General features: G+C 38.8%; 8 protein-coding genes and 2 non-coding genes across 11 annotated transcripts; 5 read left to right on the top strand and 5 right to left on the bottom strand.

Moving 5' to 3' along the window:
* Nucleotides 1–6,528: 6,528 nt before the first annotated feature.
* On the top strand, nt 6,529–7,505 carry LOC111601702. The gene has a single exon (XM_023318418.1). It carries the CDS (start codon nt 6,777–6,779, stop codon nt 7,422–7,424), a length of 648 nt encoding a protein of 215 aa, XP_023174186.1. The 5' UTR covers nt 6,529–6,776; the 3' UTR covers nt 7,425–7,505.
* A 1,556-nt stretch (nt 7,506–9,061) lies between these two features.
* Nucleotides 9,062–9,405, bottom strand: LOC111601712. Its single transcript, XM_023318430.2, has one exon. The coding sequence runs from the start codon at nt 9,300–9,302 to the stop codon at nt 9,138–9,140; it is 165 nt and encodes a 54-aa protein (XP_023174198.1). The 5' UTR covers nt 9,303–9,405; the 3' UTR covers nt 9,062–9,137.
* A 275-nt stretch (nt 9,406–9,680) lies between these two features.
* On the bottom strand, nt 9,681–10,441 carry LOC111601685 (cytochrome b-c1 complex subunit 8). 2 transcript variants are annotated; one of them, XM_023318390.2, is made up of 3 exons: nt 10,355–10,441; nt 9,916–10,098; nt 9,681–9,857 (listed from the first exon to the last, which is right to left on the bottom strand). In XM_023318390.2, the coding sequence occupies exons 2-3, from the start codon at nt 10,088–10,090 to the stop codon at nt 9,763–9,765; spliced, it is 270 nt and encodes an 89-aa protein (XP_023174158.1). In that variant the 5' UTR covers nt 10,091–10,098; nt 10,355–10,441; the 3' UTR covers nt 9,681–9,762. The 2 variants fall into 2 exon arrangements, with proteins under 2 accessions (XP_023174158.1, XP_023174159.1); XM_023318391.1 differs by lacking the exon at nt 10,355–10,441 and having other exon boundaries at nt 9,916–10,267.
* Nucleotides 10,442–10,500: 59 nt separating this feature from the next.
* On the top strand, nt 10,501–11,227 carry LOC111601684 (probable prefoldin subunit 4). The gene is made up of 2 exons (XM_023318388.2): nt 10,501–10,659; nt 10,772–11,227. Exons 1-2 carry the CDS (start codon nt 10,615–10,617, stop codon nt 11,141–11,143), a joined length of 417 nt encoding a protein of 138 aa, XP_023174156.1. The 5' UTR covers nt 10,501–10,614; the 3' UTR covers nt 11,144–11,227.
* On the bottom strand, nt 11,165–13,714 carry LOC111601682 (probable Golgi SNAP receptor complex member 2). Its single transcript, XM_023318386.2, has 3 exons — nt 13,324–13,714; nt 11,796–11,972; nt 11,165–11,738 (listed from the first exon to the last, which is right to left on the bottom strand). Exons 2-3 carry the CDS (start codon nt 11,930–11,932, stop codon nt 11,225–11,227), a joined length of 651 nt encoding a protein of 216 aa, XP_023174154.2. The 5' UTR covers nt 11,933–11,972; nt 13,324–13,714; the 3' UTR covers nt 11,165–11,224.
* LOC111601683 (ubiquitin-conjugating enzyme E2 variant 2) lies at nt 12,148–14,620 on the top strand. The gene is made up of 4 exons (XM_023318387.1): nt 12,148–12,244; nt 13,215–13,357; nt 14,216–14,341; nt 14,406–14,620. Exons 1-4 carry the CDS (start codon nt 12,217–12,219, stop codon nt 14,544–14,546), a joined length of 438 nt encoding a protein of 145 aa, XP_023174155.1. The 5' UTR covers nt 12,148–12,216; the 3' UTR covers nt 14,547–14,620.
* Nucleotides 14,621–16,382: 1,762 nt separating this feature from the next.
* Nucleotides 16,383–18,128, bottom strand: LOC111601687 (cytochrome c1, heme protein, mitochondrial). The gene is made up of 6 exons (XM_023318393.2): nt 17,936–18,128; nt 17,584–17,631; nt 17,294–17,442; nt 17,092–17,224; nt 16,744–17,037; nt 16,383–16,679 (listed from the first exon to the last, which is right to left on the bottom strand). The coding sequence occupies exons 1-6, from the start codon at nt 18,005–18,007 to the stop codon at nt 16,452–16,454; spliced, it is 924 nt and encodes a 307-aa protein (XP_023174161.1). The 5' UTR covers nt 18,008–18,128; the 3' UTR covers nt 16,383–16,451.
* Nucleotides 18,129–18,551: 423 nt separating this feature from the next.
* LOC111601676 (kinesin-like protein KIF3A) lies at nt 18,552–21,029 on the top strand. Its single transcript, XM_023318375.2, has one exon. It carries the CDS (start codon nt 18,694–18,696, stop codon nt 20,737–20,739), a length of 2,046 nt encoding a protein of 681 aa, XP_023174143.1. The 5' UTR covers nt 18,552–18,693; the 3' UTR covers nt 20,740–21,029.
* A 204-nt stretch (nt 21,030–21,233) lies between these two features.
* On the top strand, nt 21,234–21,306 carry Trnav-uac. Its single transcript has one exon. It is a non-coding gene; the product is annotated as a tRNA-Val (tRNA).
* Nucleotides 21,307–21,558: 252 nt separating this feature from the next.
* Trnav-uac lies at nt 21,559–21,631 on the bottom strand. Its single transcript has one exon. It is a non-coding gene; the product is annotated as a tRNA-Val (tRNA).
* Nucleotides 21,632–22,539: the final 908 nt, after the last annotated feature.

Below are 22,539 nucleotides of genomic sequence, written 5' to 3'. Positions count from 1 at the left end.
AAATATATTTGTATCTGTATCTGTAACTGTGTGCATGTTTGTGTAACTGTTTCTGCTTGTAAACAAACGTCAGGCAAATAATACAAGAAATTTCCAAAAAAAAAAAATTTAATGTTTGCTGTATTGACAACCATCGCTGGGCTTATCTGCAGTTCAGTTTTGTTTTTGTTTGTTTGATGTGTAAACGTTAACATATTTCTGAATATCCGAAAGATACTTTTTTCCTTTCCTTGCTGTTCAGAGTTCGAAAATTTCTCACGTAGGCCAAGCGAGCGCAACTCTCCGAACAGACTTTAAATATATCCATAACTTTAGTTAACAAGCTAGAAAGAGAGAGGGAAAGATAGAGGGGTAGACAGAGAGAGAGAGATAGATAGTGCTGAGTGCTTGCTGAAGCTGTGTCTTCTTATCTGCTCGCCCACAATGTGTGTCATTCATGATAAGGCAGCATTTAGAATTGCCTTTCTATAAAGATGCAACTGTTATACTGATACACACATACATGCATATATATGTGTATATTTTATATATTCACATTCAATTCCTGCTAACTTTCATATATATATACGCGCACTGCCATGACTAATTAAGCAAAACTCAATTTCTCAGCATAAAAATTTGCCGACAACTTTGTAAAAGGATTGCTGAAACAGTTTGTTGCGCATCTCTTGGATATGTGTGCAGTGCGGCCAATTGGGTATATTAGCTTGCACATGCAACTTGTAGAACGGCGTAGGAATGTGTATGTACAGTGTGAGTGTGCAGTAGCTTAAAGCTTTTCTCTCTTCTTACTTATAGCTAACTTTGGAACATTTCTTTATTGAGTTGAGCTATTGGACTTTAGATTTTTGAGTAAGTTAAGCATATGTATATAAGAAATCAAAAAAAAATAATTACTATACTTACTCTACTATTAAGTTTTGTCTACTAAATACTATGCTATATAAAAATGCTTTGTGTGGATCCTTTGCTAAATGTTTCTGCATCATTTCAAGTCAAGATTTACTCTAAATACAAATCTCCATAGATAACGTAATTTCTTTTTATTTCATTTTCGAGATTCATTTCATTTATTAAAATGTTTTCTTTTCCCGTTCTAATAGCCTTCGTAGATCAATGAGCTAAGCTTTGGCTTCTACGTTAACAGCTACTGAGGACAGGAGCTTTAGTCATAGAAATCATTCAAATAATTGACAAGTATTCAATATTTGCACAATCCGCCCTAATATATATATGCATATTATATTTTTATATTATATTTCTTATAAATTAACTCTGTAACTAAAACTTCAGTGTTCATTCTGAGCTCAATTTTTTCTGTATCTATTTCCCTGCTTTTTTGATTTGTTCATTTCACGCAAGGATATTCATTCGTTCACATATGTTTTATCAGCTCAAGTTGTTGTTGCTTTTTGTATCTTTGCTGCGCTTCGCTTTTTCGATTTTGGTGCTTTTTGGCCGTGTGAATCATAAGCATTAAGCATAAAACCGACATTTAGCTGATTGATCTTAATAAGAATTCCAGGCCCGGGTGGAGCTTCGTTTTTTGGCTTCGCTCGCTAACGGATTCATGCGGCGGGTCAATAACATTTTGTTGCCAGTGTGTCCATACCAAGCCCCCCACCACTCCCCCAGTTCCCCATTCCCGCCCCTTTTTTGCAGTCATTGAGGGCGTTACTCGGGCTGCGCCTTGCGCAACATAACAAACTTTGTGTTTGTTTGTTTTTATGCTCTTTCACGGCGTGATTGAGGTATATTGGTTTCTGTTAACTGCTTGTCCATCTGCGTATCTCTATTTGTACTTCGAATTTGGAATGTATAATCATGGCAAATTGAAACCTTAGACTTGGAATTTCAAATAAATTCTCAGACATTATCATATCTTGACTTAAGCGAGTATTATACAGTCTGTGCCCGACTACAAAGTTCAGATTTGTTTTTTTTTTGTTTGCATGCATTTCATTGTCCAGTTTTAATAACTCCCCCCGCCCAGTCTCCACTCAGCGAGTGAGAGGGAGAGCGATGAGAACCCAGCCTTTTGGGCCTGTCGGAAATTGAAGTTTGCTTTTTTAAGTTATGTTTCGTTTGGCTGCTTTTGGGAGTTTGGGTATACAAATATCAGAAATAATTGGATTGTTCTGTACATATGTGTATATAGAAACATATATTGGAATCTGAGCGTTTGGAGCTCGCAAATGTTGCGATGCGGAGCGGATGTCTGTTGCCCAATTCACGATTGAAAAGCGTCGCCAAAAGTGCAAAATTTGCAAAGCTAATGCCAAAGGCGTTGAGAAAGGGGGGCGAGCGGTCTTTATCCCCATTTTGTGGAGTCTGGGGCATTCTAAGAACTGTTGCATATTTCATTCACTTACATAAAAACAAAAAATCGCTTTTAAAGTCAATTTCATGTAGATGCTGTGTAGCTGAATTACTTGCTGCGTACCAGTGTGCACACTGGGCGCATGCTATTTATCTACACATGTTCACACGCGTACATACATTTTGGCAAACCATTTTTAACTAATATTTATTTTGCAGCATTTCGACAAATGGCAGCGACAACCTGTTTAATGAAATCCAATCAAATATGTCTGACACGCAAATTGCGATTTTTTTTCTAATTGTTTTTTTTGTAGAAATATTCACTGCTTAGCCAGTGGCTAGGGGTGTATTGGTTGTGAGTGCTATGAGACTAGTTTTTGAAGCTGTTGAAGCTTGGTTTTAGAGGAATATTTGAAGGACATATAGTACTTTTATGATTAATACTAATACTACTGCTGTTGCTGCTGCTACTACTATTAATGCATAGTTCCACTACTACTGCTACTACTACTTTTAATGTGTGGTAAAGCTACTACTGCTACTACTATTAATGTAGAGCTCTACTATATACTATATATACTGTATATATACTGTACTTTTACTACTACTTCTACTATTTCTACTATTTATTACTACTAATGCAAATACTTTTAATGAGCAGTTTGACTCCCACTTCTACTACTTCTAATTATCCAACTATTTATTACTACTGCAAATACTACTACTAATTCTATACTACTACTGTTGCTGCTGCTACTACTATTAATGCATAGTTCTACTACTACTGCTACTACTACTTTTAATGTGTGGTAAAGCTACTACTGCTACTACTATTAATGTAGAGCTCTACTATATACTATATATACTGTATATATACTGTACTTTTACTACTACTTCTACTAGCCCTACTATTTATTACTACTAATGCAAATACTTTTAATGAGCAGTTTTACTCCCACTTCTACTACTTCTAATTATCCAACTATTTATTACTACTGCAAATACTACTACTAATTCTATACTACTATATATTATTACTATCATTTCAATTTACTACTACTTCTTACTACTTACTACTACTTCTACTACTACTACTAATTCTATTTGACACTTCTGCTACTATATCCCACTTCTACTGCTATTTATTGCTACTACTATTACTACTTCATCTATTCACTACTACTGCTAATGCTACTATATACAACTACTACTCTTATTACTACTAGTACTACTCCAAACAGCAATTACTTAAATATTAATACTGATACTTATACTATTTTCTGCTACTATTCCTGCTACGCCCTACTTTCAATACTTACAAAAGAGATTCTTCGAGTTTCGATTAATTAAAACAGTTTACAATAAGCAGAGCATGCTGCAGTCCTTTACAGTTGTTCCCCAAAGTGTTACGCATTGCGCCATAAATTGGCGACATTGCGACATTTTCGTTTCGTAATGTCTGGCGTCTAGCAATCGAATTAAATCAAATGCAATCGACTCTCACAACAATTTTTAATATATTTACGTTTAGATTTATATATATATATAGATATATATATATATTTTTTATTTTTATACACAAACCGGAGCACAGGTTTGGCCTATGTCTGCAGTTCAAATTAAACACAATTTAAGTAAAATTGAAGAGCTTCTGCTGCCACAGCCTTTTACTACTAAGTAGCGCACTTGATCAGATACCACGCCCCCAGCACCCAGCCCCCCAACAAGCTAACACAGCCTTCACTCTGCTGCCCTTTATTATGCTTTTGTTTGTTGTTTTTTTTTGGCTTTGCGTTTTTTTCTGTGTGCAAACAAAAGGCGTCTAGATTACGTCTACGTCGTCAGCAGACCCGAAAACCCAGACAGACGCTGCCTCAAGCTTTCAGCTGTGCCCCTATCTTTGTCTCTCTCCACAGTATCCCTCTCTGCCTCGTTTCTGGTTGCTCGTCTCCGTCTGGAAATTGGGTTCGCCTTGTCTGCTTTTTGTCTGCGGCTGCGTCCTTAGCCATTCTTTCGTCTTGCTCTGCTTCTTCAACTTCTGCTTCTTCTTTTGTAGATGTTAGTCAAGTTTTTATTATTTTCCTTAATCTGTTTTTTTGCTTAGGTTTATTGTTTGGATTTTGCATTTGATATCAGTTTTCGGCACATGGCTCGTCTGCCTTGGCCGTTGTTGTCCGCTGTCGTCGGTTGTGCCTATAAGAAATCAAAAGTGCTTCAAGCTGTGTGAATTTCAGATGGAATGACTTAAGACGCCTTCAAAAATTAGATTCATTAAGTAAACTATTAGAGATTAATTAAAAGTAATAAGAAAAATATTATTCCATTGAGACTTTAAGTTAGTTTATGAGAAATCTTAAAAAATATTTATAAAATTTAATTTTAACTTTTATTTAAAATTTATTTATTATATATCATTTGTTTCTTTTTATGTATATATATTTACTTTTACAGTTTTTTTAAATATTTTCTGAAATTATTAAATATAGTTTTAGGATGTAGGTTTTTTTGTAAATATATATAAATTGCGTTCTAGAAATTTTAGAATTCTTTACTTTTTTAAAAAAATTAAGAAAATAACTTCCTATTCTTTTTATTTAAAAAATATTTTTTCCTTCTCAGAAATTTAAAAAATATTTTTTAAAAACTACTGCCCATCTTTCTATCTAAATTTTGCATAGTTTAAATTTGCCACACAATCTGCAGAAAAAACACACACAAATACACATTTATAAACATATCACACAAATCATGTCTGGATCTTTATTGTGCGACTGACCTTGAATTTATGCAAATTGCTCAAGTGGGAAACAAACTTTTTGTCAAATTGAGAAATCAACCAAAAAAAAAGAACAGAGAAAACGAGCCGCATTTGATTCAGAGAGGCCTTGACATTGAGCTGCAGAAGGGCTCGCCTGTTATTATATTATGTGATATCATCGCAGTTAGACAGAATGAAATATTAGCCTATTATAAACATAAACAGTTGTTTATATAGTAAATAACTGACTTAAGTCATTCAGTATTCACTTTACTTAACACCCAATGCAATCCGATCTGATCAATGCTTCTCTTCTCTTTCTCTCTCTCCGTCACACTCTCACACTGTTTCCCTAAAAAGCAGGCACACAATGTATTCATATATATACACTTATGCCATACAGCTTATATATACTTTTACTCCTTACATGTGCCACAATGAGCAACATCGCAAATTAATTACAACTTAAACATAACTTACAAAAAAGGAAGAGTTTTTCTTTGTAAGTAACCAACCGAAAGATACTCTGTAAATCTCTAAATCAATAATTTTTTGCTTATTAGACAATTTCCATCTTTACTTTACTCTTGAGCCATGAGAGTCACATAGAAATCCCATTACATTCAAGAACTCTAAACGCACATCTTATGATACCCACGCGAGGCAAACAAGTGCTTAAAGGGTATTCAAAATCTCCAAAAAAAGCATAATAAGCATCTGGGTACGGTCCCGGGACTGCGTATCGATAACCCTTATCAAATGTGCGGCATCTCGAGGCGAAAAATACAAATTATGCTGCTTACAAACAAAAAACGAAACAGCGAAATGCCAAAAGTATACAAAGTGCAGCTGTGTGTGTGCGTGTGTGTGTGTTTATGTATTTGCTTTGCCATTGGGACTCGGTTGAACGTTTTTGCCTTTGGGCCCACCGTCAGAGCTGTGGGCGTGGCACTCTTAAATCCCAAACGCCCCGCACTAAAAGCTAAAAAAAAATTCCGAATTGTGAGATGCAAATTATGCGATATGGAAAAGTTCGATCAAATTGCAGTAATTTTCCCCGATGAGCGCTACCCAAGAAGTTACAAAGTAATGCTCAAGCGATTAAGTTGAACAACAAATTTAGGTAGCCGTCTACATAAATGATTTTCAGACTTTATTTACTTATTATAAGTGGACACGTGCTCTGAGCACATATTTTGCATGAAAGATATACTTATGTGGTTTTTTTTTAAACTAACCACTGAAAGATACTCTGTATTTTTGGAATTTCTGTCGATTTATTAGGCCATGAGAAAGTTACTCAGTGCTTGACTGGAAGATAATGTCTGATCTTACGCAATTGGGGAAGGGTATTAAAACCTGTTAAACTTTTTATAACTAGGCACTGGGACAGATCTGCCTTTGCCTGTTACATACACCTGCTCAAAAACAGTATAGCCTTTCTCTCCATCTTGATTGGGTGCCATAATGGAATATATACTTCTCATATCTAACATTATTTCTAAATTGTCTTGATTTTCGTTTCAAATATTTAGCTCTTCAAAAAATATTAAAGTCTGTGCTTTATGAATCTGAAAAGGTTTTTACCAAATTCTCAAAAGTGCAAGCAAAATTTTGTGATTAAAAGAGACGAATAGGAGCAGAGGGAGATAAACTGTTGAAAGCTTTGTGTTGTCTATTGAGTAAGCAGAGATCCATGAAAATGTCAAAGTGTTCCCGCTTGCAACAGGAGATTCAGCTCTTGCGAAATGAGTTGGAAATGATACGGGCGGAGCGGGATGAGCTCTCCCGGCAGCATGGATCCCACTTTCAGCTGTGCACCGGATGTGAGGTTTCTGCGAAGAAACCTGCTCACAATGTGAGTGGCAGCAAAACTCCCAATCAAGAATTATATATTGCTTATTTGGAGGATCAGATTCAGAGGACACGTTTTATGTACAAGAAGCAAATGGGTGAAGTAAAATGCAGTGCCGGTCTATTGGAGACGAAACTGCAGAATGTTCGAATGGAAATGAGCTACATCAGCGAAAAGGCCCAGAAGGTGGACCAGCTGCAAAAGAGCATTAGGGAGCTGAAATCGAAGTTAACTCGTAGAGATTCGATTATAACTCGCTATAATGAGCAGCATGCTGCCTTTTTGGATTTGATAAACGCTTTGGATAGTGGATCAAATAGCCAGAAGGACGTCAAAAGGCAATTTCAAAATTATTTTGATTTTAAGAATAGTGGCGGCTGTGCAGCAAATGGAAACAATTCGGTAATTCGATTAAGATGCAAACCTAGCGAATCATTGAATTTTCCATGCTTAGGCACAGCACTTAGAAGAAAGTTGGCACGTAATTAGCTTTATATGTCTTGTGTGTTACACTTGATGACGCTATCATTAACGGCCATTTGAATCTATGTATTTATATTGTGTATTTTGACGTACGTAAATTTTAAAAGTTAAGATTAAATTTCAAAAAAAATAGTAAAAAAATAGCTAGTGTTAATGGGAAAAATTGTTTCTAGTTTATATAATACTCTTTGTGGGCTATCATTAATGAAAACTCCGCTCAGAGCGGAACTTCGGTCAGCAATTCGTTTCTGGAATTTCGTAGAATTTCACTGACTCCAAGTTCATTGACAATTTTACCTTCTGGGTTATTGCACTGCAATTCACGAAAATATATATTGTATAATCAAGGTCTGACTGTTGTAATTGAAGAACAATTGTAATGGTTCGATTTTATTATTCTGTTTGCGAATTTCCCTAAATTTTAATTCAATTTTATACATATATATTTTATATTCTTCAAAATATTTATTCTTTTAAACAATTCTGCAGTAGTTTTTATCAGAGCTAATAAAGAATAAAAGGTTCGCCAGATCGATAATTCCAAAAGGATTTGAATCTTATAAAAAAGCCACCGACATAGAAATAGAAGCTAGTTTAAAATATTCGTATAAGAAAACGGTTTACAGATTCGATTACTTAGTCAGATCCAAGCCAACTTGAGCCGGACTATATAAAAGTAGCTCAAATGGTTTCTTATAAAAGAAGGGTTCGCAGACTTAGTAGAACAAGATCTTATACAAACGTCTTATAATACAAAAATCTGAATATATACATAGCATACTAACAGATATGTACAACCATCTGTGAAAACGAACAATTGCATAGCATCACATCAGCTATTAAATAATTTGATTAAATTTACAACAATTTCATCTTATTTTGCAGTTTACCAAATGGTAAAAATGTCACGTTTCGATTGGACTTTCTTGACAGCAATAAGTAAGACGCGCTAGCGTTTACGTTTACTTTGTTCGTCGTTGCATTCAGTGTATCCTAATGCAAAATTTGTGCTAATAAGCACGTAGCATATTTCCCATAAATACTACCAGCACCTAGTCCGAAAATGGCGTAGGTCACGCCTCCGAATGCCTATTGAATTCTAATGGGCAAAGCAGCGATTGCACCAGGAAGTGCGTGCAACAAGCAATCGTTGGTCAATTGAAGTTATTTGTGGCAAACATAAACCAAATGCCAATTGAAATTGATTGAGCGTAGTTGCAACTGATGAGAATTATAAAAAATAAGAAAAAGAACTAGGTCAAAAGTTCAAAGAGTGCTCAATAGAATTATTAATAGGTAATTAATTGCATCACAACTTCTACTTGATTCACAAGCTTATCTTTCAATATACTGTGATTCAAAATTTTATGACGAAATTGGCCGTTACGCAGATATAGATTTGACAAGCGCTAAACAAGTTCAATCGGCCTTTATGTACAATTAGTATGCATAATATTTGCGTTCAAATTTAGGTGTGTATTTTATGACAGAGCACAGCGACGACGACCCTGAACCGTTTTTGTAACATGATTTTTTTCGTCGCTGGCGCACAAGTGTGACGTCACTGCCAAGGGGCTCCATTCTAAGAATAAGAACAAAAACAGATTTACGTTTTTTTTTTTCAATCATTATTATTAGTGCTTAGCTAAATTGTGTACATTACATTACATTATTACATTAATTAGCGACTAAATTCGGCAGTATCAACATGTTTTTCTCTTATGTGCCCGAGAAGCTTCGAAAATTGTTTTTCAGCAACAGCACAACAAAGAATATGCCCACAGCAATAGTAAACAACTGGACGTTAATTACTTTCGAGTCGACTAAGGCTTGCAACATATTGTAGATGCTTTCGCTGCGTACCTCGCCTCCACAGCAGTCCATGTATATATAACTAATATTAAGTGCGTTGGTTAATATTTAAAAACTACTGCTATCCTCGCGTTATATGTATGTAAAAATTGAGTTTTTTTGTATGACGAATCAGCTGTTCCAATCGAGTGCTCGCTAGAGTAGTGTTGAAAAGTGTGCCAGGTCGTTTAACATACGGCAACGCTGCCAACAGCTGTTAACTTCAATTAATGTATTCAATATTTACTATTTGAAGTTCTTAGCTTGAAAATACTAAATAAACATTGAAATTTTACAATATCGTAAGCTGAGAATAATGAAATGCATCTCTTAATGAGGACTTTAATTTAGTTGCATTTAACCCTTAAAACTCCAGAAAAACAATTCAAACTAAAAAAAAACAAATCGCACTTCATTGAACTGTGGGTTTGGTTTTATTATTTAGCTTAACATCACTATTCGCTAATGCACACCGATTAGGAGGACAGTTCGTTTATTCGTCATTCTCATAATCAGCAGGATTCTTACGTAGCAAAGCTGAATGCTTGCGCTCGGTCAAATCGAAGATCAAATAACCCAAGATGAAGGCTGCAATGTATACGAGCGTTTATATTAAGAAAGACAACAAATCAACTGATTAACTTACGTGGTACCACACGGAAGATGTTAGAGCGGATGCGACGCACAATGTTGGGCAGACCATGGCTGATGGCACCGGCAAAGGCGCGCTGCTCAAAAGGCGACAGTTTGTAGGTGACAATGCCGTGAACCTTGGCGAGGTTGCCGAAGTGGGCGCCTTTCAGGATCGATGATACACGCATGGTTCAAGCTGTGGACATATACAGGAGAGAGATATTGGTATCGGGCTTACAAACCACATATAAAGCCAACAAGTATTTGTATAAAAACACAAATGGTTATTATAAACATTCTGCACTTAGCCTCAAAGAGGTTATGTAATTTTTGCACTGCGAACGTCTGCAACAGCGGATAGTTGCCTGCACTTATGCTAGCCAATAATGGGTCATATTTATAGTCCCCAGCACTTGACAAATTTTTTGGCAATTATTACGTTAATTATTTACCTTGACAAATCAGAATTTGTGCCTTAAATTAGAAAAAACGTTCAGATGACGTCTGTTTGCTTCAGCTGCTGTTTCTGACAGTGCTATTTAACATCTGTTAAGTTGATGAAAACTGTAAGCATTTCGATGCTTACTTAGATATCGACCTGCCACCACAACATCGTGTAGTTTTCAGCCCGAGCAACAAATACAAGTTGCAAACGCCAACTGTTTGGAAAAAGATTAATTTATTAAATAAAAGCTTATAAAATTCAACAGAAATGGCCGCTAAAGTAGCTAGCAACACAAGCAAGGTATTTCAAAATGTAAGTGAATGATTAGGAATTGTCGGCATACCAGAGTAACCTCACTTTGCACTTACCTGCTGAGCACATTCAAGGCGTTGACTAATCGCATTTATTTATATTTTATGTATAGCACGACGATGTCCACATTTCCTTTGAGGATCAGCAGCGTATCAATCGTTTTGCCAAGCATAATGTGCGCATGGACAACTTGAAAATGGAGCTAGAGATGAAGAAGAATGATCTCAAATGCGTAGAGGAGGCATTGGAAGAAATCGAACTGTTCGATGAGGATGAAGATATTCCTATTTTGATTGGCGAAGTGTTTCTCTCACACAAGCTGGGCAAAACACAAGAACTGCTAGCCGAGACGAAAGAAGAAGCAATCAAGGAAATTGCAAGCATTGAAGCTAAGGCAAAGGTCATCAAGGCGGAGATGGATGATCTTAAGGCCCACCTTTACCAGCGTTTCGGCAGCAACATCTCCCTCGAGAACGACGACTAAAGATCAAATCGCATGAAACTGTTTCATTAAAATATATGTACTAAATTTAATTTAAATTCCGAGCATGATATATTCGTTTTACTACAGCACTAAATAATATATAATCAGTCCAATAATTAGCAATGTAACCAACATGCCTCCCAAAAAGATGCGCCGGTCCTCCACCAACCTGCGCTCGATCAACTTCATTGTGTGATTGGATAACCCCAGTGTGCTGCCAATAGCCTGTATACGCTTATGAGCGCCGCCTAGCGTCATTCTCTGTGATATTAGACTTTCTAGTATGCCACTACCAGAGGCAATCATGTCATCCACACCCCGATGAGCATTGCCCATCTGTGTGTGATGCTGTAGCTCGTAATCCAATTGAAGGCAAGTCTCCGATGGCGCAGTGCTGTTTGCAGCGAATCTATGGTTGAGTAACTGCTCCCGTTCGCTAATCTCCTGAAGCCGACGCTGTCGACGATCACGTGCGTGCTGCAGTGATGTTTGCAAATGCCTCAAATCATATTTAAGCTGATCTATCCGCAGCTTTGAGCTCTGCCGCTGTGAGGGCGGCACCTTGAATAGCAATACATCGAGTCGGTCGCAGTTACTATTAAAATGTAACAAATTTAATCAGCTGTTAGGGATGCACGACAAGGTGACTCACGAATTGGCTTGGGTAATTTTAACTTGTATTGCATTCTCCACGTCAAGCGCTTCCTGAGGTGTAATTTGGCCAAGTCGTTGAAAGCATTGCTCAATTTCCTTGACCGTGTTATTTGTTTGGTGGTACAGCGTTTCCATTAGAGCATTCGTTAAGATAGTTCGTTAATTATTTAATTAACTGTAGAATGAACACGTAAAAAATGATTCGTTTCAAAAAGCTGACGCGTTGCATATAGTCCAATTGGCTAAGTGCGTTGCTATCGTTTCAACTTATCGGTAATCGATATTTAGTGTCACCTGCCGTCTAAAGGTCTGGCAACGCTATCTCAAGAAAATGTGCTAATTAAAACCATACCCAAGTGTGCGACCAAAGAATGCGCTAAAATAAGCCAAAACACACACACACTCTAGGATAAACCACAATGGCGCATACATCTAGTACCGGCGTTGGTAAGAATTTTATTTGAAAAATTAACAATTTGGCCAGGAATTTGATTAAAAGCACGTGCCCGCGAGCACTGCCAAGATGTTGGCAATATTTGGCCATCAAAGTGTGCGAAAGTGCGACATAAAACGAGTGCGCAAAACGTCTTTTTTTATTGAACGATGACGGGCCGCTGCCTCGGCGCTGCCACTGCCCCGCAGATCTGTGTGAAAATGGAAAAGAAAGCAAATGGCAAAAAAAAGTCCGATAAAACGCGAGCATGCATTAATTCATATTGAAAAACAAGCGAACAGACTCTGGTGTTGCGTTTGTCTCTCGGTTGCTGTTGCAGTTGCAGTTGCCGTAGCTATGCAGCAATTTTTCTTCGTGACTTGACAATTTCGGTGGGGCCCGCACCCCACACACACACACACGCACACCCCCTTTGCCGTTCAATGTGTCCCTTTTCAATTGTATGTGTTTTTTTGCTCGTTTGCTCAGCCACTTGGTTTTATGCTCTGCCTTTGCTGCTAACCAAAGTGCTTCTTTAATTTCTAATTAAATTAGTTAGCCTGCTGCTGTGGCTGCAAGTTTTGCATATTGCGCATAATATATTTAGCATTTGCCTGCAAATTATGTTGTGTGTGCAAGAGGGAAGGAGTTGGGGGAGCAATGTCGGCTGTTGGAGCTAACCAGGCAACCAACCAACTAACCAATACCACACCCTACGTCCGTCCGGCATTCGTATTTAATTTTTTCTTCTACTTACGAAAGTGAATGCAAAGCAAAGGAAAAACAACGCAAGACACACTGGCCAACAACAACAAGAACAGCAACAATATGAGTTTCAAGCAGAAGAAGAGCGCGAAGAGAACGTCTACTAAGAAACACATGACCCCCTCGCGCTAAAAACACGCTTTATGTCTTAATTACAACCTTCGGCCCATGCAAAGTTAAATGGAAATTTATAGTTGCCTAATTCTTATTGGTTTTCAGTGGTGCCACGAAATTTCCGCTTACTGGAGGAGCTGGATCAGGGCCAGAAGGGTGTAGGCGATGGCACCATATCGTGGGGTCTGGAAAACGACGATGATATGACACTTACCTATTGGATTGGCATGATTATTGGCCCCCCTAGAGTAAGTGTACCCAACTAACTGCTGACTGCAAGCGTCATCATACTCCATCTACGTCATGTATTAATAAACTGCGTAACGAATGGGAGTCTTATCAGTCAGGATTATTGTTATTATAGATATTGTGTAGACATAGATATTGTCGATATTGTATTTAATCGATTGCGTAAATTCAAAACATGTCAGCGTGAAAACTATGCAAATTGTAATTAAATTTATTAACGAACATGAAAACTGACTTAAATGAGGCAAGAAATTTTATAGCCACTTTTCTTTAACGATATTTTGATATGTAAAAGTAAACTGAGAATTTGAAAGTTTATAGTTCACGAAACAGCTGCGAAGTAGAGTGTGACAAGAGCAGGGAGTTTCTATTTTTCAAATTCCTGTTGAGCAAATGTCAGTAAAAATAAGTCTAAGCTGTCGAATAAGTAAAGCCAACAGGCTCAACAAACTGAAAACTAACTAGATTTATAGCCTCACTTCAGTTGTGTTATATAAAAAAGCTTGCAAACACATTCTATTAGAACTGTTGATAACAAGAATTAAAAGATAAGCTCTATGCAATGAATCTTTTTGGGTGACAACAACAAGAAATTTTAAAATTAATTTGTATTGGCTTTTAGAAACATTTAAGTTATTTAAATACACAATGAGTCTAGTATGAATCACGAAGTATTGCAGTGGCAGCACACGCTGAGTCATCGAAAGAGTATGAGAGCCTGTCCGGGTAATAATTGTTCGTTCGTGGTAGGACAGAAATGAGATACAGACTTGCATTTTGTATAATCGCTAGTCATTAAGTGCATATTTCTAATACATACTCACTCATTCGCATGACTTGGTCTTTCTCTTTTCTAGACACCATTCGAGAATCGAATGTATTCACTAAAGATCGAGTGCGGCGAACGTTATCCGGATGAGCCACCAACGCTCAGATTTTTAACAAAAGTTAATATAAATTGCATTAATCAGAATAATGGTGTGGTAAGTAGAATATCGGTCACCAAATTTATATGGATAATCTCAGCAGTTGTGTTTTCTGTAACAGGTTGATCATAGATCAGTGCCCATGTTGTCCAGATGGAGTCGCGAGTACACCATTAAAACGATGCTTCAGGAAATACGTAGGATTATGACCATGAAAGAGAACTTGAAGTTGGCTCAACCGCCAGAAGGTAGCTGTTTTTAGTTGGCAACAACGATAAGAACAACAACAGCAACAACAACCTACAACCACAACAGCAACAACAACAAACTGCAGCAGCAACAACAACAACAACTGCATTACACACAACTGCAACGGCAACAGCAACAACAACACCAACAGCTGCTTTCAGCTGAGTGCTAATGAGTGTAAGAGGCGTGTGCCGGCCATTGGTAAGTCGCCTCAATCCTCCAGAGAGTTGTGTGTAATGTGGGAGAGAACCGAGAGGGAGCCTAATAGCTGCAGTATTGTTATTGTTTTTGTTGTACTTCTTGAATGTGTGTGTGTGTTCAGCAGCAGCAAGAACTAAAGCAAAATATCTATACTATAAGTGTAAACAACAACAACAACAGCAAGAAGAAGAAGCAGGAAAAGAACAGCCAGAGCAAACGTCACTAATATATAATAAATGGTCGTCATCCCTTCAGTCATCGAGCGTCGTACGAATATCATCATGTTTGGTTACAAAACACATTCTTAACTAAGAAATAAAACAACAATTAAACTCAACGTAAAAGAATGAATAAGAGAAAAAACAACAAACACACACTTACACCCTTGTTAAAAAAGGATACACTTATAATTTTACTCCAGCAATTTACAAAAAAAAAGATAAAAAAAACTAAAAAAAAGCAAATCCGTATAAGTTAAAAATTCAGCGAGTTCTGTTTTCGTTGCAGCGAAGAAGATGAAACGTAATTATTGTTTTGCATAACTAAAAAATTTATTAATTATATATATATATATACAAATTTAAGCGAATTTTTTGTAGTAAAAACAAAAACAAAAAAAGAAACAATGAACCGAACCGAGGTAATTGTAACAATTTAATTAGTTTTCCTTCTTCTAAATGGGACGTGAGACACGATTTATAAACCTCGAAACATTGCGGTAAATATATGAAAAACAAACTTTTAAAACAAACAAATAAAAACACACACACACATACATACACACTAAACTGATGAACAAGTCGAACGGGCAGAACGATGAAAAAAATGATTAAAATAATATTTTAATTTAAGCTTCTAAATAAAACAATTAATAATCCAATAAAAAAGAAAAGCCAAAACGCGTTTGAAGTGCGCATCAGTCGTAATAGGTTGCCCATTTAATTCGAAATTTCTTATAATATATTTAATAATATTAATATATTATAATACAATATAATGTCTGATCCTCAAAATTTCAAAACCAATCTCGACTGATCCACCTTAGAATATTCTTGTCCGACTTATATTTTATCAAGCAGCTGACAGAGGAGGTCTGTAAATATGTAGATATTTACTGAGTAGCTGTATATATATATATATATATATATATATATATATACGTATATATTAATATTTATATATATACGTATATATTAATATTTATATATATATGACAGATAATATAATGTTTCTGCATTTTGCAGATCAGTTCGATATATAAGAGAGCAAAATTCGAAGTCCAATTTCTGAATATGCCTGAAGCATCACGTATAAAAACTCAAATCATGCTCGGGTTTTATGTTTTCAATTGTTTATTTAAATACATAATTTGAATTTAAGATTTATACACAATACATGTAATAGTATCCATGATTCATTTTGTCTAGGCTCTTTGCTTTCGTCCAACTTCCCGTTTTTTCCTTGATGTCCTTTGATCTTCATCCATTTTATATACTAGGAATTTTGGTATTTTGTTTATTCTGTTCTGGCATGTTATTTGTTATTAGCTGTTACTCTAATTTCTTTAATTGAACTTTGTGTCTGTGTGTTTGTGTTGTGTGTGTGTGAACGGACATTTTTTTTTGGGTTTATGCTTAAACTTGATTTATTTTTTATTAGTCGATAAAGTCGCATTAACACTGCAGTTCTTCACGCCAAATCAAATTCAAACAAATCTCTACTTCTCCTTGGGCACAAAGACGATCTTTCGGGACTTGAGCGAGGACCACTTGTGTCGCTTAATGTAATACGAGATGGCAGTCAGGAAGCCAAGAATGCCAATCACTCTGATCAGCAGCTGCTTGCGATCATCATGCTCCGGCTCCGATGTCCACTTGAGGAACGTGGCCACATCTTTGGCCAATTGACTCTGTGTTGGCGGTGTGCCATCCTCATACTCAATTACCTGATCGACAAATAGTTCAGAATATTAATACGGTTGAAACAAGATTAGTTAGATGTATGCCTACCTCATTGTACAAGACCTGGGCCATGGATATGGCACCGCCCGGGAAGTACGGATTGAAGTACTGGCCCTCGCGTAGCACGACACCAGCTGGCGCATCATGGTAGCCAGTCAATAGCGAAAAGATGTAATCCTCGCCGCCCTTGCGCGCCGAAACGATGTAGCTCAAATCTGGTGGATAGGCACCGTTGTTGGCAGCACGAGCCGCTTCCTCGTTGGGATACGGCGATGGGAAGTAGTCCGACAGCTTGCCGGGACGGTCAAAGTAGTTGCCGGTATCATCAGGACCGTCTCTCACCTGAATCAATTCCAATGTTAAGACGAAATTTGGTAATATTCAATGATTTCTTACCGTGATCTGCTCAGCCTCGGCCTTGGCCTGCTCTTCGGTATGGCTGACGCCAACCAGATTACGGTAGGCAATGTATTGCATCGAGTGGCAAGCAGAGCACACCTGCTTGTACACCTCATAGCCTCGACGAATGCTGCGATCAATACAAATCAATTGCTGTGTAGAGCTAGGCTTTCGCTATCGCTATATTTGAATTACGCACCTCTGGTGATCCAGCGAGGAGAAGAGACCCCTATGGGACCAGGGCTGAGCGGGTGCATGCACCTCACTGCCGGATGCCTCCACCGATTGCTCCAGAGCAAACAGCAGAGCACCAACGCCGCCGGTAACAGCGCCGATAGCACCGATCAGCTGTTCGCGACACGCACACAACAAATATCGGGCGTCGAGCGTTGATCGAAATGAAAAAAAAAATAAGTAAACGCAAATTTGAGGTTAGGTCCGTTCGGGTATTATGAAATGCTCGGTGTCCATTTGGTGACTTGTGATTACCTTTTTGTTGTTGCTTGCCCAGCTTGAAGTTGAGGACAGGTTCTTGGCCTGTGAAAAAAGAGAGTATTGATTATGTTTAACAGCTCTGCAAAAACTGCACGTATGGGTTTTTGCATGGAGTTACATAATTGTGGGTCGAGTGTAATCTACCGTTGCACTTGGGGTAACAAACATTTAAATCATCACAGACGATGCACAGTTTTTGGGTCATTCAATGCTAACTCACTTTGACATGGACATTGGATGCAAAATTAATGTTGTAATGATTGTGAGCTTGATGGTTTGTTTAGCGCGTTATGGAAAATTTTTTTGTATGATGTTTGTTGGATGGGCGGGTGGCTGTGTGCTTTACCTGTTGCAGATTCAGAGCTGGCGTAGATTTCAGCAATCTCAAGCCATTGAATCTTCGCAATGTCGCTGCCATTCTGGCCGGAGTACAATTTTATGCGTCTGGTCGTGTAAGGAAACTTAAAGGGCAGCGCGAATCTATCTATTCCACTGGCACTGAGTCGCTCGCTTCTCGCTGGCAGATGTTTACTCGCTGATCGATTGTTCAGTCGTTGTATTTAACACAAGCTACTCCTCTTTAGGTAACAGAATGTGCTCCTCCGTACGCACGCCCACGCAGTTTACAGTGACTGCTCCACATCTAACAGCAGCTGCTCCACACTTAACATAAACCACGGTTGAACGTATTACAGTTTGTGTAGCTTGACAGACTGCTTACACTGTTATTGATTATATTTTCACAGTAGCAGCTGCATGCTTAACATAACAGACTGCTGACCTGATATTATAACAGCAACTGCAGCTTACTTAACATTACGAACCTAGGATATTTTTTACATACCTGTTTACACTGCTAACATAATTGGACTTAACAGCATTTACTCCTCCGTGAACATAACAGGTTGAACGCCCCCGCAACTCCACACGCAGCCTCACAAAGTGCGGCCACACTGTCTAAATTTTGCAATTATTATTAGCAGACGACTCATAGCAACGGTGCATAAACAAATGTGAAGAAAAACGCTTTTCATTGATTTCCACAAGCGCGTACCTCTCCGAACATTTTGAATTGTTGTTAGCCGTTAAGCAAAAGTGGAAAAAATGCCGCAGGAGCAATCAACGGTGACTGCATCGCAGCAGCTCGATGACGAAATCGAAAATGTTCGCGTTGTTGTCCGCTCCAGACCGATGGACAAGAATGAGCTCTCCGCCGGAGCAGTGAGCGCGATTCAGGTGGATAACATCAATCGTGCAATCACCGTTATCAAGCCTAATGCCACCGCCAACGAGCCACCGAAAACATATTACTTTGACAATGTATTCGATGGTGGCTCCAATCAGCTGGACTTGTATGTGGATACGGCTCGCCCGATTGTCGACAAGGTGCTGGAGGGCTACAATGGCACCATCTTAGCTTACGGACAGACAGGCACAGGAAAGACATACACCATGTCCGGTAATCCTGACTCGCCACAGACCAAGGGCATCATACCGAATGCATTTGCCCACATCTTTGGGCATATAGCCAAGGCTCAGGAAAATCAAAAGTTTCTGGTGCGCGTCAGCTACATGGAGATCTACAATGAGGAGGTGCGCGATCTGCTCGGCAAGGATGTGAGCAGGAGCCTAGAAGTGAAAGAGCGTCCGGACATTGGCGTCTTCGTCAAAGATCTCAGCGGCTATGTGGTGCACAATGCGGATGATCTGGAGAACATTATGCGGTTGGGCAACAAGAATCGCGCTGTGGGTGCTACTAAGATGAACCAGGAATCCTCGCGCTCGCATGCCATCTTCTCCATCACCGTGGAGAGCAGCGAGTTGGTCGAAGGAGGCATGCAGCATGTACGAATGGGCAAGCTGCAGCTGGTGGATCTGGCTGGCTCCGAGCGTCAGTCCAAGACGCAGGCAAGTGGTCAGCGGCTGAAGGAGGCTACCAAGATCAATCTGTCCCTTTCGGTGCTGGGCAATGTGATCAGCGCGCTGGTGGATGGTAAAAGTACGCACATTCCCTATCGCAATTCGAAGTTGACTCGGCTGCTCCAGGATTCACTTGGAGGCAACTCAAAGACGGTGATGTGCGCCACGATTAGCCCAGCGGATTGCAATTATATGGAAACCATTTCCACGCTTCGCTATGCGAGTCGGGCCAAGAACATACAGAATCGTATGCACATCAATGAGGAGCCGAAGGATGCGTTGCTGCGGCATTTCCAGGAAGAGATTGCACGACTACGCAAGCAGCTCGAGGAAGGTAACTTTGAAGACGAGCTGCTGCCCAGTGGCGAGGGCGAGGATGAAGAAGACACCGGTGACGATGAGCTGGAGGCGCCCTTAGAGATTGAACTGGAGTCGGCGGCTTCGACTGCAGCCAGTCCCACTGGCAAGAAGATTAGAAAGAAGCGCGAAAAGACAGACGAGGAGAAGGAAGAGCTGGCCATGCGTAAGAGCGAGCATTTGCGTGAAATCGAACACGCCAAGACGGAACAAGAGCTGCTGCGCAACAAGCTCGTCTCGCTGGAGGGCAAAATTCTGGTGGGTGGCGAGAATCTTCTAGAGAAAGCGCAAACCCAAGAAAAGCTGCTGGAGCAGTCAATTGCGGAGCTGGAGGAGCGCGAGAAATCTGAACAAGCATTGCGGCAAACGCTTGAGCAAAAGGCGACCGAGCGCATTGACATCGAGGAACGGTACTCTACGCTGCAGGATGCCAGCACCGGCATCACCAAGAAGATCCATCGGGTCATGCAAATGCTGATGGGCGTCAAGTCGGAGCTCGCTGATCAGCAGCAGGAGCACCAGCGCGAGAAGGAGGGAATCTATGAGAACATACGCAGTCTCTCGCGGGAGCTGGCGCTCTGTGAGCTGGTGCTCAACTCCTATGTGCCCAAGGAGTACCAATCCATGATAAATCAGTATACGCACTGGAACGAGGATATTGGCGAGTGGCAGCTCAAGTGCGTCGCTTACACTGGGAACAACATGCGCAAGCATATTGAGCACAAGAACAGCGGCAAGGAGCCCGAATATGTTGATCTCTCTCATGTCTATCTCAGCTATAATACGGACGCTGTAGCCACTCCCATGGGCGCCAAGTCGGCACGTCCACGCACCTCAGGTGTGCCGCGTCCCACAACGGCGCGACGCTATTGAAGCCGTCAGTCTTCAGTCCAGATGCAGGTCCCAGTGCCAGGAGTCCATTGTCTGGGCGGATTTCGAGCACAGTTTTGGTTTTTTTTGTTGCTGTTTTTGATTTTTTACGCTTTAAAATTCCTTGCTCAGCGAATATCTGCTCTCAACTGTATTATATGATTTCTTGTTAATTTATTTTATAATTATAGGTGTCTGCAATAGTTACTATTAATATTTTTTAGGTTGAACAACGGTGCAATATGCTTAATTTTTATGTAATTCTAATTTATTGTATCTCACTTAGCAATAACACTTTTACAAACAGTCACGGATTGCATAAGATAATATGCGTGCTTTTGGCTTATAAATAAAATCATTTATTAATAAATGTTTTTCTTCTCGTTCTTGTTGAATAAATAAAAATTCTCAACTGGAAGTGCTAAAAAGTGTGCTACAACTTCTGCTCTTTATAAATTGTGCAACAAAACTGAAATTTGGCTCGGAGAATAACAACTGGTTCCATAGTGTAGCGGTTATCACGTCTGCTTTACACGCAGAAGGTCTCCGGTTCGACCCCGGATGGAACCATCGGATTTTTTTTTGTGAATATTATATTTTAAATTTTACCTGGTTCCAAAATAGTCAAAAAAAATAAAACAATAAAAGCAAAATTAGTATTTGATGATATATACTAATTTAAAAAATATTTTTAGTTTTTATTATATTCGTTCCCTTACATTAAATATATATTTCTTATATAAAATTAAATTGTAATTAAGTTGTATTTTAATAACCATTTTTAGAAAAAGCATCTATAAAAAAGTAAAAAAGAAACCCACATGGTTCCATCCGGGATCGAACCGGAGACCTTCTGCGTGTAAAGCAGACGTGATAACCGCTACACTATGGAACCAGTTGAACGGAGCCTGTTTAGATGGCTTCTTGAGCTACTGGAAAGAATTTTCGTAAGTTTTCAAGAGAATGATTTCAAATTTGTATAATAAGGAAGTTTGCCAATATTAAATTTACACATTTGTAAGGGAAATAATTAAAAATCTTAATTTAGTGCGGATGTCATAATTTTAACATGTTATTATATTTTATTTATTAATCGCAGAGAAGAAAAGAGCAAAGAGAAAAGCCTGATAAGTATTATATACGTTGTAACGTTTATACAACTTCCGTTGTTAAAACTTTATGATATTTTCGTAACGCATTACTCATCGTAACTGTTTGTGTTTCGCAATGCAGCACGCTGCCTACCTGCGCCTAAACTGATAACATCCAACTGTACTTTTTCTATTAAAAATACAACAAAGATTATCTATCACACTACCCAAAGCCAATTATCGTCACACGTTTTAATACACGCGTCAGGTATTGGGTGACTTATTGCTTGCTGTTGCCAAAATCAAAGGGGCGTATCCATAAGGCTGGATGTTCCGCTCAATTCGTTCTCTCTCACTAGCTCTGCTTCAGGCTGTGTCAAGTGTGTTATCAGTTGGACGTGACGTCACGATTAACAGTTCAACATACAAACTCAATTGACTGGAAACTGTGAAATTGTAAGACTGGGAGAACAGCTCTCTCTGTTGCTATGTCAATGATCGTTCAATGATTTACTCTCGATCTCGCTCTCGCTCTCTTTCTCTCTCTGTCTCTTTTGCCTATAGCTGTGCAGGGTTGGAGCGACGAAAACGTTACTCAGTGGGTCGCAAATTGAACGTGGCGAGAGTGCGATTACACTGCGCAACAAAAGTTGCATACAAAACTGACAACTCGAACAAAAATAATTGAATATGGGTTTATTAAATTAAGAAA

Source organism: Drosophila hydei, unplaced genomic scaffold (assembly GCF_003285905.1).
Source record: "Drosophila hydei strain 15085-1641.00,03,60 unplaced genomic scaffold, DhydRS2 tig00000001-arrow-pilon, whole genome shotgun sequence".
NCBI classification, from domain to species: Eukaryota; Metazoa; Arthropoda; class Insecta; order Diptera; family Drosophilidae; genus Drosophila; species Drosophila hydei.
The sequence above is the reverse complement of the archived record's forward strand: the minus strand, read 5'-3'. Positions and strand labels throughout refer to the sequence as shown.

Coding starts and splice junctions, on each gene's coding strand:
- LOC111601702 (XM_023318418.1), top strand. CDS start 6,777: ATGAAAATGTCAAAGTGTTCCCGCTTGCAACAGGAGATTCAGCTCTTG.
- LOC111601712 (XM_023318430.2), bottom strand. CDS start 9,302: ATGGACTGCTGTGGAGGCGAGGTACGCAGCGAAAGCATCTACAATATG.
- LOC111601685 (XM_023318390.2), bottom strand. CDS start 10,090: ATGCGTGTATCATCGATCCTGAAAGGCGCCCACTTCGGCAACCTCGCC. Junction 9,858..9,915: donor CATCTTCCGTGTGGTACCAC/GTAAGTTAATCA, acceptor TATACATTGCAG/CCTTCATCTTGGGTTATTTG.
- LOC111601684 (XM_023318388.2), top strand. CDS start 10,615: ATGGCCGCTAAAGTAGCTAGCAACACAAGCAAGGTATTTCAAAAT. Junction 10,660..10,771: donor CAAGCAAGGTATTTCAAAAT/GTAAGTGAATGA, acceptor TTTTATGTATAG/CACGACGATGTCCACATTTC.
- LOC111601682 (XM_023318386.2), bottom strand. CDS start 11,932: ATGGAAACGCTGTACCACCAAACAAATAACACGGTCAAGGAAATTGAG. Junction 11,739..11,795: donor AAAATTACCCAAGCCAATTC/GTGAGTCACCTT, acceptor ACATTTTAATAG/TAACTGCGACCGACTCGATG.
- LOC111601683 (XM_023318387.1), top strand. CDS start 12,217: ATGGCGCATACATCTAGTACCGGCGTTG. Junction 12,245..13,214: donor TACATCTAGTACCGGCGTTG/GTAAGAATTTTA, acceptor ATTGGTTTTCAG/TGGTGCCACGAAATTTCCGC. Junction 13,358..14,215: donor TGATTATTGGCCCCCCTAGA/GTAAGTGTACCC, acceptor TCTCTTTTCTAG/ACACCATTCGAGAATCGAAT.
- LOC111601687 (XM_023318393.2), bottom strand. CDS start 18,007: ATGGCAGCGACATTGCGAAGATTCAATGGCTTGAGATTGCTGAAATCT. Junction 17,443..17,583: donor GGGCAAGCAACAACAAAAAG/GTAATCACAAGT, acceptor TGTCGCGAACAG/CTGATCGGTGCTATCGGCGC. Junction 17,038..17,091: donor CCGAGGCTGAGCAGATCACG/GTAAGAAATCAT, acceptor GAATTGATTCAG/GTGAGAGACGGTCCTGATGA.
- LOC111601676 (XM_023318375.2), top strand. CDS start 18,694: ATGCCGCAGGAGCAATCAACGGTGACTGCATCGCAGCAGCTCGATGAC.